Consider the following 13,927-nt stretch of genomic DNA (forward strand, 5'->3'; position numbering starts at 1 on the left):
ACTGAAGGGTAATGACTTTCTTAATGCGCTCTAGTATGTCTTAGATTTAAAGTACTTTATACAGACAAACATTCTGAACTTTTCACAGTATGCCTTTTTGCATCTAATAAAACATGTCCACGTTCCACAGCTTGACCCACAGAGATCCGTTAATGTTGTGCCCAGAATGCAGATGCCTAAGAATAAAATGCAATGACAGATTTCTTAATTTCCTTTTTTCCCCACTCTGTTTTTGCTCCAAAGTGTTGATATTACTAGTATTATGAAAATAATCCCCTCTGAATGTCTTGATGTTTCCAGGATATGAAGGGAGAGCTGAGTGTCAAATTAATACAACGATGTTTTCTCACGATTCTTATAAAGCCACCCTGTTCAGAATCTTAACTGGAAGCGCAGGGTGGATGATGGGCAGCCTATAAAGAGCTAGTAGACAGAAGTAATCATTAGTTTAAAATATCTCTGTCTGCACTACAGGTAGTACGTTAGTTAAAATAATGGAGACCCATAAGCCACTCAAGTAATACACACTCCAAAAATCCAGGCTGGGCTGTGACGGAGGTGGGAGTGTTTTCTTGCTAAATTATTACATTCCCCTGATTTGTGGCCAATTACCCAAGTTATAAAATGGCTGTTAATCATGGAAATGTTTTCTATTACCACCAAAACCTGCTGAAACAGTCTTTACAAAGCAAAGCTTCTGACAGAAGCTATTAAAATAGAGATTTAGTCATTTCTGTGTCTGTGGGGGTAGGAGTTAGAAGGAATAACCCTGGTGGGAGAAGCAAAATCTGTATGTAGTACTCTGGCTAAGGAGGAGTTTTGAAATTTTGGCTACAAATGAGTGAATGCTGCTGCCTGCCAGCTTCATTCTCACTGCCTTGAGGGATTTTCAGTTTGCCAGGAGCAATTTTTCTTTCTTATAATTTTGAATTTAATGTTTTAAAAATATACTTGCCCCAGTGCAGATTTGAGACTATATACAGACTGTCAAAACTGATCAATGAAAAGCAAAAATAAGATGTATAAACTCTTCAGCTAGAGACTGCTGTCAGGTGGCTACTGAAATTCAGCTCATGTCATTTCTTCTGCTTAAAAATTGACAACTTGAGGGTGACTTGTCTTGTCTGACAATGTGTGAATATTTTTAGCTAAAACATTTTCCAGCTGATCGGCACAGCTGAATCTCTTGTTTGTGTACTCTCCTATTTGTATTTTTGCTGACCTGGCATATTGCATTCACCAAATTATTTCAGTCAGTGCTGAAAGTAATCTTTTTAAAAAGTTAACCATCGTTAGCTGCATTTCTCTGGTTACATCTCTTTCCCCTGTTTGTTTCTAAGTCTTCTTTGTTTTAGAGGAAAAAATATTTGCTTGTGACCCATCTTCCTCTTTATAGGATGAGCCTGTGGGGAGCAAGAATAGTACTTGGAAGAAGCAAAACAAAGATAACTAGAAGAAAGGGATGTGTGTAACTGCCTGCCAGATCGTTTGTGCAGTATCCAGTCAGTAAAAACAGCTGCATATGTTGCTTCTTGATAGATTTCCACCTTTATTCTGATTTTTAGGGTACATGCATTGGGTAGCATAGCCGCATGATACCCTCTTGGACAGTTTTGCATGGAAAACTGCATTTGGTCAAAATATCAGAAGACATTTGTTTCCACTAGGATTGCAATGGTGGCACATCATCAGTAATTAACCAGTGCCACTTACGTACATGATCTACAGAGACTTGTAAAAACTTGTCTCTTGTAAAATAGATCACTGTATATAAATGCTAAGTATCTAAGTTCTTAAGTTCATCTTAAGATGAAACATATGAGTACAGGGATATTTTTTTCATTTGATTCACTTCAATTTATTTACTCAGAGGAAAAAGAAACAATGCTTTATTCTGTAATGTTGTGTTTAATTATGAAATAGAAACAGAAATTTAAAATCTTTGTTCATGTTAACTAAGCCAGAAAACTTAAAGGCCTGTACCTGCAAAGTTCTTCAAGATCCTGCTTACTCTTTAGGGTTTAGTTTCAGTGATGCATGACTGGTTTTGTTGATTTGAACAATAAACAGTGCCTTGATTGGCATCCTGTGCTGACTCTGTGCAGAGTTAATCAGGTGGAAACAGGACTGCAATAAATTTCTAAGACTATTCCTCAATCTACACTTGACTCTGAATTGACAGTGTCTGGCATCTTTCAGTGCAGGCCCACTAACCTCTTCCAAGTCAGATAAGCAATGGAGTTTGAAAACACTTAGATTGTAGCTGCCTGTATTTTTTCAAGCCCCGGTGATTAACTGGAGGATATCAGGCCTTCAAATCATGGCTCCAACATTTTTCATAAATGCTAATAATTAAAGGATGGGGGAAAGCTGACATGAAGTCAGTTCAGTTCACGACTTATACACAAAATTAGCTCTGTGCTTAGTGAAGAGGCCATCTGCATTACAGTGTAGGGGAAGGTACTTCAAAATACAACTTCATGCTAATATCACTACGCAAAATGAACAATTTCTTTGAATAGCTGATACGGGCCTTAGTATCTCCTCGCATCTCTGTGTAAGAGGCTCCCTTGGGACACTTAATTTATGGCTTTATTATTGTAATTAAAAAACCCAAACAAACAAAAAAACCCAACCACAGTTAACATGTATTTGAGGAATTAAAAGAAAAAATATTAAACAGGTGGAGTTTCAGTGTTCAATTTCAGGAGTTCTAGGGAAACTTCCCCTATTAAATTCTGTAAAAATCAGTTTGCTGCTATGGTTACAAAGCTGAAAACAGAAGTCTGGAAACATGATTCTTCAGAAATATAACTGGGGATAATTAGCATAGTGTTGGATCTGACAGAGTAAAAAGGAAAAAAAGAGGTAATTTAAGAGTATGCAACAAAGTTAGTATACCACCACCAGAAATGAATCAAGTATCTCAGAAATATTAACACACTTTATAAACACTAACATCCCAAAAGGCACCACAGACACCAAGGAAATATCAGGCAGACTATAATTTCAGAATTAAATGGAGGAAATTAAAACAGCTTTGTCAGTATTATTACTTAAGAAGAATTGAACTCAGATAAAGTCTCAGAGCACTTAAGACCAGAATCTCATGAGTTCATCCCGGTTTAGCAGCATCACATTACCAGTAGCCTCATTCAGCAGTTGAGACAAAATCTGTCATTTAAAAAGAAAGGTGATTTTGAGGAGAAGAGTGACCTTATAAATTAGATGAATCTTCCCAACTTTTTTCTAGTGTTAACTGTGCCTCTTACAGTTCACACAAATGTCCTGTTCTTCTGCAGGACACTTTGCAGGAATGAGGGCTTACCTCCAGGCACTCTCACAGTCCTGTGTGTTGCTCTGATTTAAATAAGGCAAACATATTTATTCCTGAATGACATTTCAAAGGGTCTAACAACAAAAGTATTCTCATATAAATTCCATTTGCTCTTTCAGCCTTGCTATAGGCTTGGGAAAATTAGTTAATGATTTCCTGTAGATAATACACATTTTGTTTGATTTTTCTCTTTACAAATTGCTTCTTGCTCATCTAGTTAAAAGAAACCTTGCGGGTTTAGAATTTGTGGAACATGAACCGCAGTCCCTTGTTTTAATCTATTATTCTGTTTATTCTCTCACAAAAGGGTTACAGCCCTGATGCTGGAGTACCAGTGATATCAAGTTATTGTCCCTTGATAAAAAGAGATGCTTTTTGTTTTTGGCAAGTATGTGGCTATAATTCAGGAGAAACCTCATCTGCAGTGTGTTTTCTTATCCCAGTATCTGCTTGGATAAGTATCCAAAAATTAGGTGTTTATTTTCAATAACCTGCCACATATCTGAAGGTCACAGTCATAGTTTGTATCCTAAACTCTTTCTCTACAAATTATTCTCCTCTTCCTACTATCAAGGACAGTGATGTTGAGTTAGTTTCCCAGTAGGTCATGACTTTAAGGTAAGAAATTACCAGCTGTCTGTTCCAGAGAGTTCCATATTGATATAAAGAAATGATGAAAAATGCCGGCTAAGATAGTGGCTTAAGCATTAACTACCATTTTTTGTGCCAAACTTTACTTCTAGATTTTGAAATAATGTCTGTTTAAATAGCCATAGAGCTTCGCTGGAATCTCACTTTTGAGTTTGAAAAATTATTGCTGTGCTGGATACTGTTAAAAAATACTCTGTAATTTTTATTCACAGCAAATGCTAAAGAATAGGAACTTACCTGTAAAGGACAACATCAGTTTCATCAGTAATGTACTGAATATGACACACCTCTGCCTGTAATTTGTACTAGTTCTTTGATTTGAACAAATTCTTAGCTTAAAGCTTTATTTACTAGACAGGCTTTTTTTAAAAAAAATTACTTATTTCATAATAACCTATTGTTATGTATACTCCTCATATTGATGATCAGTGCTCGGGTGATCTCATGTGTTTTCTTCAGGTGTTATGTCAACATTAGTTATTTTTGAGAAAATCCAGGAGATCTAGGCTTTGTCGTCTAACTGCAACAGTAAGCTGACCTGATCAATCTTGCTCTTTCACGCTGCGTCCAACTCATTCAACCCATTCAACCACTTTAACAAGATAATTTCAGTAGTAGCTTAATCTAGGAATCAAAGCTATGCCTAAACATCACACTTGTTGAATCTATCAGTGGATTTTTATGTGAATTTGCATAAATCATACCATCTATGATTGTCATTTTTTTCTTTCTTCTGTACACCTTAGGAAAACTCTTGATAAATATAATATAGTACAAATAACTAAAGTATTTAGATACCATGGAAGTAGGGAACTTAAAGAAACAGAGGAAGATTATTGGTGAACCGTACAACCAGTTTTACTGGACTTCTTATTTTACACAATGTAATATCTTAATGATAAATGGCTTGCTCATTGTTATGCATTTTAAATTCTGTGCAAAGAAAGGATAGTGAAAACAAAGAGTTAAAGCCTTTTACTATGTGCGCTTTTTATAGAAAAGGGTAGTAATCTGGACAGCATGCAGAACAAGCTGAAAGGTGCTGATGAGAAGAATTCCATTCTCCTGAGAACTTTGAATGAAACCTTAGGAAAGCTGTCAGCCATTCCTAACGGTAAGCTGGAAAAGTGCTGGAACACTTGACTCATCCTGGCTCTTTTGTTTCATTTAACAACTGTCTGATTAATCTTTGTCTATGTTCACGCTGTGTCCACTTTGACCTTTGGCCGCTGTAATAAGACAAACATGAACAATGTGAGAGAGAACCAAACTGAACACAGTTAACATGGTATTAGTTTGTATTATGATACAGTAGAAGGTACAATGCTTCTGCAGTTTGCAAGAGGTTTCAGAAAGCAAAGAATTATGGTATCGGGAATTATGATCCAATCTGAGACAAATAGTCTTTAAACATGAAGTCTTTTTATGAAACTACTGTTTAATGAACCATTATAATTGAACTGGTATAATTTAATTCAAGAAGAATGTCTTACTGACCTAATAGAAAAAGCAGAATGAAATTTGCTGGGTTTTGTCTTACCTTTCTACCACACTCTCACTCTTTTATGCTGCAGTATTGTTTCCAGTCACTGTTTGGATTGTATATCTTCTTCAGACTGTAAATCGCCTAGAACAGGAGCAGGCTTTCCTCAATGAACTCTGAATCCTATATAGCCATTTAAAAAAAAAAAAAATTAATCTGTAGTACTCATTCAAATCCCAAAGTCCTGAGATGTTAGCTACTTTGTGTTGTGATAGTGAGAGACAGGGAACTACAATGTAGTTTCATTATAATGGACAGTGATAAACTGTTTATTTTAGAAAATAAAAAGTTTTGTATCAGTGTAATCTGCTAAGACTTTTCTCTCCATAGAGCACTTTATAAACTGAAGATATGCCTTAAGAAAAGTCTCTAAAGAAAATCTATATTCTATCTGATTTGTGGTGGTCTGGAAGATTCAGACTGCAAGTTAAAACTTGGCATGAAAAACAATTTACTTATTCATCTTGCACATTTTTCTAGCTTTGATTCCAGATAACTGAAAAGTTTTGGTTTAGATTTAGTGATCCTTGAAATCAGGTGTTCATGGAAATTTGTTTTAATATGTCATGCTCATTTTATACCATTTCCTGGGTCTTGGCCACAGATATTGACATGACTGTTTCTTTTCTTGTGCACAGATAGATGTCTCGGTCAAATAAAATGGACCTCTAAAACCAGTTGACCTTAGAACACAATACTAAATATGAAACAAGTAAAAGAAATATAAAATGTGCAGCCATTGGCAATGTAATAAACTCTTGTCAGATTAGAGTTACAGGGTGCTTGGTACAAGGACACTCATAAAAACAACCAGATGTGTATTAAGAATGAAATTCAGAGCAAATAAATGGCATGGATAAGGAAATACAGTAAATTGATTCTCCAAAAGGGAAATAGCCAATGAGGATGAGAGAGGGAATGACCCTGTCATATATCTTGTTCTTCAAGGATTTAAGAAAGCAGAGAGCAGCTTAAAGTAGTAATTCTTGTCTCCATGCTATATGAATAGCCAAATAAGAGCAGAAAAAATCAAAATTTAAGGTAGATCACCTTAGGACAAGGATCCATATGTGCAGGAATGGCATAATTTAAAGTGTGGCTGAAAATAAATATAATTTCTGTGACCAATAGAGGGAAGTAACACAGTAACTCCAACTCTGCCAGAAAGCTGCCTGACCTCTAATATTGGCCTCAGAAAGAGATACTTAGATATGATGAAAAAAGGAAGTGAAAAAAAGGCAATCAGAGCTCTTTGTTCTTTCACTTGACAGTTCTGATGATGATAATGGTTTATTAAAAGTTCAGTTGTATTTTCAAGGTGATATTGTATTTTGGGGGCTTTAAAGAGCCAAAATTTCAGAAATAAGGATGGAATTATTTGAAGCACAGGTATAATATATCTTTACTAAGAAAGTAAAAATGGTCACGTGATCCTCCAGCATGCAGGACAAATCCACCAATTCTCTATGGCTTTAGGAAGCATCATGTGCTCCCCAGGCCACAGGCTTGATCAGATCAGGTGTCCCACAGAAGAAGGACCTGCCTAGAAGACCATTTGGAAACCTATGCTGTTGAGCCCTTGAAATGGAGAAAATGTCCGTGGTTTTCCATGTCTTCACACAGTCATAGAATCAGGAATGTGCAATCTGCTTCAAGCATATGCTTGGTATAAACTAGCTCTTATCAACTGTCTCTTAGTCAGAAACTGAAAGGAATCACAACCTCCTGTGCCTTTCCCCACTCAGTAGTTCATGGACTACCCCAGGAAGCCCCAGTCAGTATGACAAGTGGTCTTATCCCTACGTGGTTGTTTTAGATATATCCAGACTTCTGGGCTGCACTCCAGAATTCTCATGTGACTGAAGGACATGAAGGATACCTTGGAAAACACAAGGAGAAAGCAATTCTAAGAACAGTTTCAGAGCAAGAAGGTAGCAAAGCAAGTTCCTACAGGACCCACGATGCCACTGTGGAGTGGTGGTAGAGTGAGGGTTCACATGGGTTCCCTTGCAAGCTGGAGTGTCCACCACAACATCTTCTGCTTGCTCACTGCCTCCCATCTGCGGGAATTCAGAAAACTGGACAGCTCCCTAGTGCTGGCTCATCATGTGGTGTAATCCCAGCTTGGCAACAGCACCTGAGCTGCATGATAAGTTTTAAAGCAATCCAATTTACTAACACAGGATTTGAATAAATACCTGCTTGGATACATTCCAGACTTAAATATTTTCACCCCAAAGATAGAACATGCATTTTCATTTTGCAGGCAGAGAGGTGGGGCAGCATTAGACTAATTGTTTTGCTCCAGGTCACCGAGGATGTCTATGGATGTATGTGATTAATTCAGCCAATGGGCCCTTGGTGTCCTAATTCACAAGATTATTTGTCAGAATTTCAGCTGAAACACATGGAGTTAGATTTCTGTACTCTGTACATCAGAACATTGAAAGTCCTATTTCTTTTATAAATATCAAGTATTATATCTGACACTTGATCAGAAGTTAACCAGTGAGTCAACAGCAAAAAAAATCACACAAAAAATTACCTAATAAAATTATTTCTCCTTTACATACAAATGGGGCTGGAGCATTTTCTCTTCTTTAGATGCATCTGATGTCTCAAAAAAAAGTCATAAAGGGCGAGATTCTGCAGTCTGAAATTACAGCTACTAATATCCTACTGCATGTGAAGTAGGAGCTCTCAAAGAACTACACAACACAATTTAAGAGTTAACCCAACTTTAAGATGTGTGAAGGAAACTGCTGTACTCCAGGCAATCATTTTATTGTCCTTTTCTACCTACAGATACAGCTATAAAGGTACAGGCAGCCAAAGATAAAGCAAGACAAGCCAATGATACAGCAAATGAGGTCCTGGCCCAGATTAAAGACATCAACCAGAACCTCCTGGGCTTGAGAAACAACTACAGTAAACTCGCAGATGATGTGGCAAAAACAAATGCTGTTGTGAAGGACCCTATCAAGAACAGTAAGATCTTTTTTGGGCTGTTCGGTGGTGGGTTTTTTCAGTTTGTGGTTTTCATTTCGCATCTCAAAATGAAATCAGAGGCACTCCAGAATTTCACTCACGTAGCATTACTATAGTATGCTGGGATAAAAGGGATCTCTATCACCTCTATTTTTTTTTGGACTTTATATATAAAAAGAATTTTAAATCTTAAGGACTGGTGCTAGCAATTGGAAAAAAAAGCTAACATCAGCACGATGAATGTGTAGTGGATGGATTTGTTCCACTGACTACTATTTAAAGTATTTAGGAGGTGAATAATCAAAGATTCTGACTGGCAGTTCACCCCTTGATTCAAGCAAAATTCCACTCACTAAACCTGTCTTCAGTCAGTCAGATAATCAGTTCTGGGGGAAATGCATGACTTCTTTCATATATGTTACTATTTTGGGTAGAACGCTAAAGTAGACAGTTAAGTAGAAAGACAAAAAGGAGATTCTGAAAATTTTTTTTGGTATGCTTTTATTTTATTTTTTTGAACAGTGAATCCTGTTATCAAATGTGGCAATTGCTTTAGCATTTTCACTTTGGTTATGATGGATAAAATTGAATGCTAAATTACAATCCATTTTAGGGTAGATTGCTAGAATATCATATGTGACTATATAATTAGGGCTGACCACAAAACCACGTATCTTTAGAGAATTACTGAAGGACTAATTTCTCAGCTAACCTGGGCTCTCCAGATTGTTGTCAGCTTGATGAAGCTGGGCACCTAAAAACATCTAGTTTAGGAGGTTATAATTGTTGTACAGACAAACGTCCTCTTCAGATTGTAGCTGTACCAATGAAAGAAGTTAATCCAAATAGCTGTTTGTCACTGCCTGCCTGCTGCAGGTTCCTGATCCCTCATCAATTGAGATAGATGTGTGAGCCCCAGGACAATCCCTGTCAGGTAGACTGATCCATACTAGTTTAGACAATATGAAAAGTAGTTATTGATTGAAATAGTGTGGTTATATTACAGTGGGTTATGGAACAAACAGATCTATGAGTTAATGACCTCTGGCAGGGCATTGATAAACTAAGTGGCCTAAAAGCAGTAATTTCTCGGCACTGCTGGATCTAGATTAGGCCATCTGTCCCAGCCAAAGTATTCTAAGACTATGTACATTAGTATTTTAGCTGAGATTAGGAGGGATAATGTAGAAATTAATCTCTTGATTGTCCCCCATCATGTTGACATTGAGGAGTGGTCTTAACACTTGCAAACTCTTTCATGTCACATAAAGCTTAATTGGAAGATGTTCTCTAGAAGTATGTTTTTACTACTCCAACTGCTAATGGATACTCAGATTACAGAATAAGATTAAAGTAAATGCAGGGTAAACCACGCTGAATATGAGCACCAACATACTCACTTTGTACAACTACATACTGAAGCAGTCGTAGCGTCTCCTGTATGTCAGAATTCAGGCCCTGCATTCTCACTAAGTAGATGTGCAATATATGAAAAGTAATACACTTTTTCTAGATTTATCCTGTCCCTCAATTTACTTTACATTTCTGTTTAGCTATTGAAAACTTTTTCTTACATTATCTTCTGTTTTTTCCTTTTCTTTGTCTCCGTACCTTGTCTACAGAAATCAGTATGTACGTTTTCTTTCTTGCTGCTTTTATTGTGCCTTTTCTGATAAACAATGATTCACTGCTTACCACCAAAGCTTCTGCATGGTGCTCTATATTTCACATTCATTGAAATAATTAAATAGTTACTTTTCTAAGGCTCTGAGTTAAAGTGACTTGGTAACTAGTTTCACATATGCGAAACCTTAAGAAGCATCTTGAAGGTTTGGTATGAGTGTCTGCGTGACTATTCAAAAACTAGGTATGCAGACTTCCATGTTTTATCTAAGCATTATTATTATTATTATCATTCAATATACATTCTTCTGGTAAATGCAGGTTTGTTGCTTTCTGTGTCATCCACATAAACCCATACCCTCATGCTAGCAAATGCTGTGATCCTTAGATCATCTGACGAACTGTCAAAGAGAGGGCATTGTTCACTGGTAGTATGTTGGGGGCAAAAAAAGTAATTTGGAGCTTGAAGAAAAAGAGAGAAAAAAATATCCTTGTGAACTCATTAAGTTCACCTGAAAAAAAGACAATATTTGCAGTTTACTGCCACTGTTTTTTATTCTGCTTTCAGTACACATGTAGAATTTTAAACTTGTGAGCAGAATAAAGCCTTTTTCTAGTCGTGGCCATTATAGTTAATTCAAGAATTACTTCAAGTTAATTCTAACCCTGTTTCAGAAATTACTAACGGAAAGTAACCAATTGTCATTAATCTAGCATTTTTCTTCAAAACTGGACTTTAAAAAAAAAGAAAGTAAATACCTCATTCATAAGTGTATTTTGCTACAGGAAATGTTTTCTGTTAGTATCATCCTGACCTGAAGCATAGTTACTGCTTCAAAATCCTGATTTAACAACTGCATTTGCTACTATTGCTACTTTAACTTGCTTCCAAATGCTCTTGAATTATATTACTCTGTTCAGATAGCTTCCTGGTCTGTGTATAACTCGTAGTAGCATATACAATTGCCTGAGTATTGTGTATGCAGAATTTTCTTGGATTTTTGTGTTCTAATGTATAATTACTGTTTGACACTGTTCTCTCAAACTCTTCCTATGAAGTTGCTGATGCAGATTCCAGTATTAAAACCCTAGAAAAGGAAGCAGATCGTCTGCTAGATAAAATCAAGCCAATCAAAGAACTTCAAGATAACTTAGGAAAAAACATTTCTCAGATAAAAGAGCTGATAAACCAGGCTCGGAAGCAAGCCAATTCGGTAAGCCCTCTTTCTCAGTAAAATGACCTTTTGAGTATTGATGAGATTTTATTTTCTACTTTACTATTTCTTTTCCACAGAGTGAATCCTTTCTAATTCTAAACATGTGTAGAGAGCAAATAATGGAGTATAATTTCTCAGCTAAAAGAGAATATTCTGATTATTTTCACTTTGTGTCTTGTTCCTTCATTTTAAAATTGCCCTTGTTAAATGGATAACTGTAGGAATGTGTCAGGAAAGGTTATTATTTAAGAATTATTATGGATGATAGTACAGCAGAAGAGTCACAATGTCATTGATTTTTATGAAGAAGAAAACATGTTTTTTTGTCTAAGCCCTGATGTCATATCATAGAACTTATATTACCTGAGAATGAGGCAATGCCAAGCTCACTGAAATTGCTGAGCGTATTTACTTTCCCATATTCTTGACTTTCTTTGTCCAGTAGCAGTTCTGAGGACTCTAACTTGAGTTAAGAATATATTTCTAGTCCATTTAATGAGTTTAGAGTCTGTCTCCCTGACTCAGTAATACTCTAAACTTGAGGATCAGCTGGTTAATACTAAGGTTATTCAGCCTCAGACCTAATGTAGCAGAGGATAAAATCTGTTAAAGATGGTACTTCAGAAAATTTCCTGAAAAATGTTGGGGTGGGGGGGTGGGGGGGGTGGGGGCGGAAATATCTACAGAATAATAGGATCCCGGGAAAGAAATGTATTCCATATACTCAATTAAATTTGCACACAATAGAAAGACAAGCTGCAGTGATGATATGGGGTTTTTACATTCATCTTCTGCCTGATGGCTTTGAAGTACTTAACTGCTAAACTTTTCTGAGATACGGAAATTGTGAGTTTGGTCATATAATGGCTCTTCTTTTTGGCAAAGTGTGCCCTAAGCATAAGGGGATACCATTATGTACATCTACTCTAATACATAAACATATCTAGCTGAAATTGAAATACCATTGTACTGTTATTATGTCTGTGCTGGCATTATGAAAGCAAACTGTATACAGTTTTTATCTGTGCTCAGAGCCTGAGGAAACTAGCACACATATCCAAGTGCGTATGTCACTCAGCTGTGAAAATGAAACTTAGTTATGAATACCAACTCCATTGGGGGCTATGTAAAAGCAGTGATAGACACAACTGTTGGTTTAAAAATAATTGTTAAATGGTGTCTTAAATTGGCATAATCAAAGGCATTACAAGGAAAAATTAGATCATCCTGTGTACTTGATAGCAACGTGCTGTGATCCTTTCAGGCGTGCTGCTTATTCTCCTGGCTGTACATTCTACTTATAGATTGTCTCTACTGCTAGAATTCCACTGCTGCTTGTATTAGACCAGTGTATCTTCTAACTGTTTTTAATCCATACAGTTTATCCTTTCAAATGTGAATGCCAGAAAGAGCTTTTATTTACTTTTAATAAACAATCCCAGAAAGAGAAGTCCATTTCTACCTCCTGTGCATACCCAAGCAACACCCTGGTACATGTAACACAGAAATAGGAAGGGAAGGGGGGGGCGGGGGGGAGTATAATATTCTTATATTTATTTGGAAGCATCTAAAGTTATTTCTGGAATAATAAGCAGTAAACTGAATTCTTCCTGCTGTGCATCTTTTTTTTGAAGATCAAAGTGTCTGTTTCCTCTGGAGGCAATTGTATTCGCACATACAGACCAGAAATAAAGAAGGGAACATACAACACCATCATTGTCAATGTGAAGACTGCAGTTGCTGACAATCTGCTTTTTTACCTTGGAAGTGCCAAGTTTGTAAGTCTGTCTCCTGCTTTTCCTGTCAGGGTTGCTTGATCAGATCAGACTACTGGCAAATACAGATGAGAAAGGCTCTTTTTTCCCTCCTACAGGCTTCAGAGCAGTAGTAGATGGCCTAAGATAATCTAGACATTTATGGTATTTGGTATTAACGTAGGGACTTCTAAAATATGACCAGCAATTTTTTTAATATATTTTAATATTTTAACTAGATACGAAATGTGAGACTTCATGAACTATATTAGAGCTTGAAAATTCATAGTGCAACCAGGGTAATTTTTGGGTTGGTTGTGGGTTTCCGTTGGGAATGAAGTAGCTAATCATCTTGCAACTGTCAAAGCTCCTATTTATTGTAATTTTAAGTCAAGACTACAATTCTAAGCATAATAATGATGAATGATTCAGTTTCCCATGATGCTATAGCAGACAGACTTCTAGATAAATCAATAATAATTCAGTAAATGGGAAAAGAATTTTAACATTTTGAACTATATATTTTATTTACCTAACAGAAAATGAAGAGGCTAGATGGAATCATGTATTAGCCTAGAATCCCAACATCTTTCTGCCATCCAACAGATGTTTTACAAACAACATTACTCTGAGTTAAATCATTCTCTTGATGGCTACAATATTAACATTTCTTTAAGTCTAACAGCCGTTTACTGCATATCACTGACAGAAGTCATTTGCCATCTTTGGCTTAAGATTCCTTGTTTGAACCCATGAAAGCAGGAAAAAGAGAATCTCATTTTAGATCACGCGATAATTATTTTTTATACTCTAC

At 36.3% G+C, this 13,927-nt stretch overlaps 1 protein-coding gene across 2 annotated transcripts in view; it reads left to right on the forward strand.

The window, feature by feature from the left end:
- LAMA2 (laminin subunit alpha 2) overlaps positions 1-13,927 on the forward strand; it is a 377,228-nt gene that overhangs the window by 314,759 nt on the left and 48,542 nt on the right. For both annotated transcript variants that reach the window (XM_037392615.1, XM_037392616.1), the window contains exons 42-45: positions 4,986-5,102; positions 8,337-8,519; positions 11,202-11,356; positions 12,994-13,137. In XM_037392615.1, coding sequence (XP_037248512.1) covers positions 4,986-5,102; positions 8,337-8,519; positions 11,202-11,356; positions 12,994-13,137 — 599 coding nt within the window. The remainder of the gene's footprint in view (positions 1-4,985; positions 5,103-8,336; positions 8,520-11,201; positions 11,357-12,993; positions 13,138-13,927) is intronic.

This window comes from Falco rusticolus, chromosome 6, assembly GCF_015220075.1.
Source record: "Falco rusticolus isolate bFalRus1 chromosome 6, bFalRus1.pri, whole genome shotgun sequence".
In the NCBI taxonomy this organism is placed as follows: domain Eukaryota; kingdom Metazoa; phylum Chordata; class Aves; order Falconiformes; family Falconidae; genus Falco; species Falco rusticolus.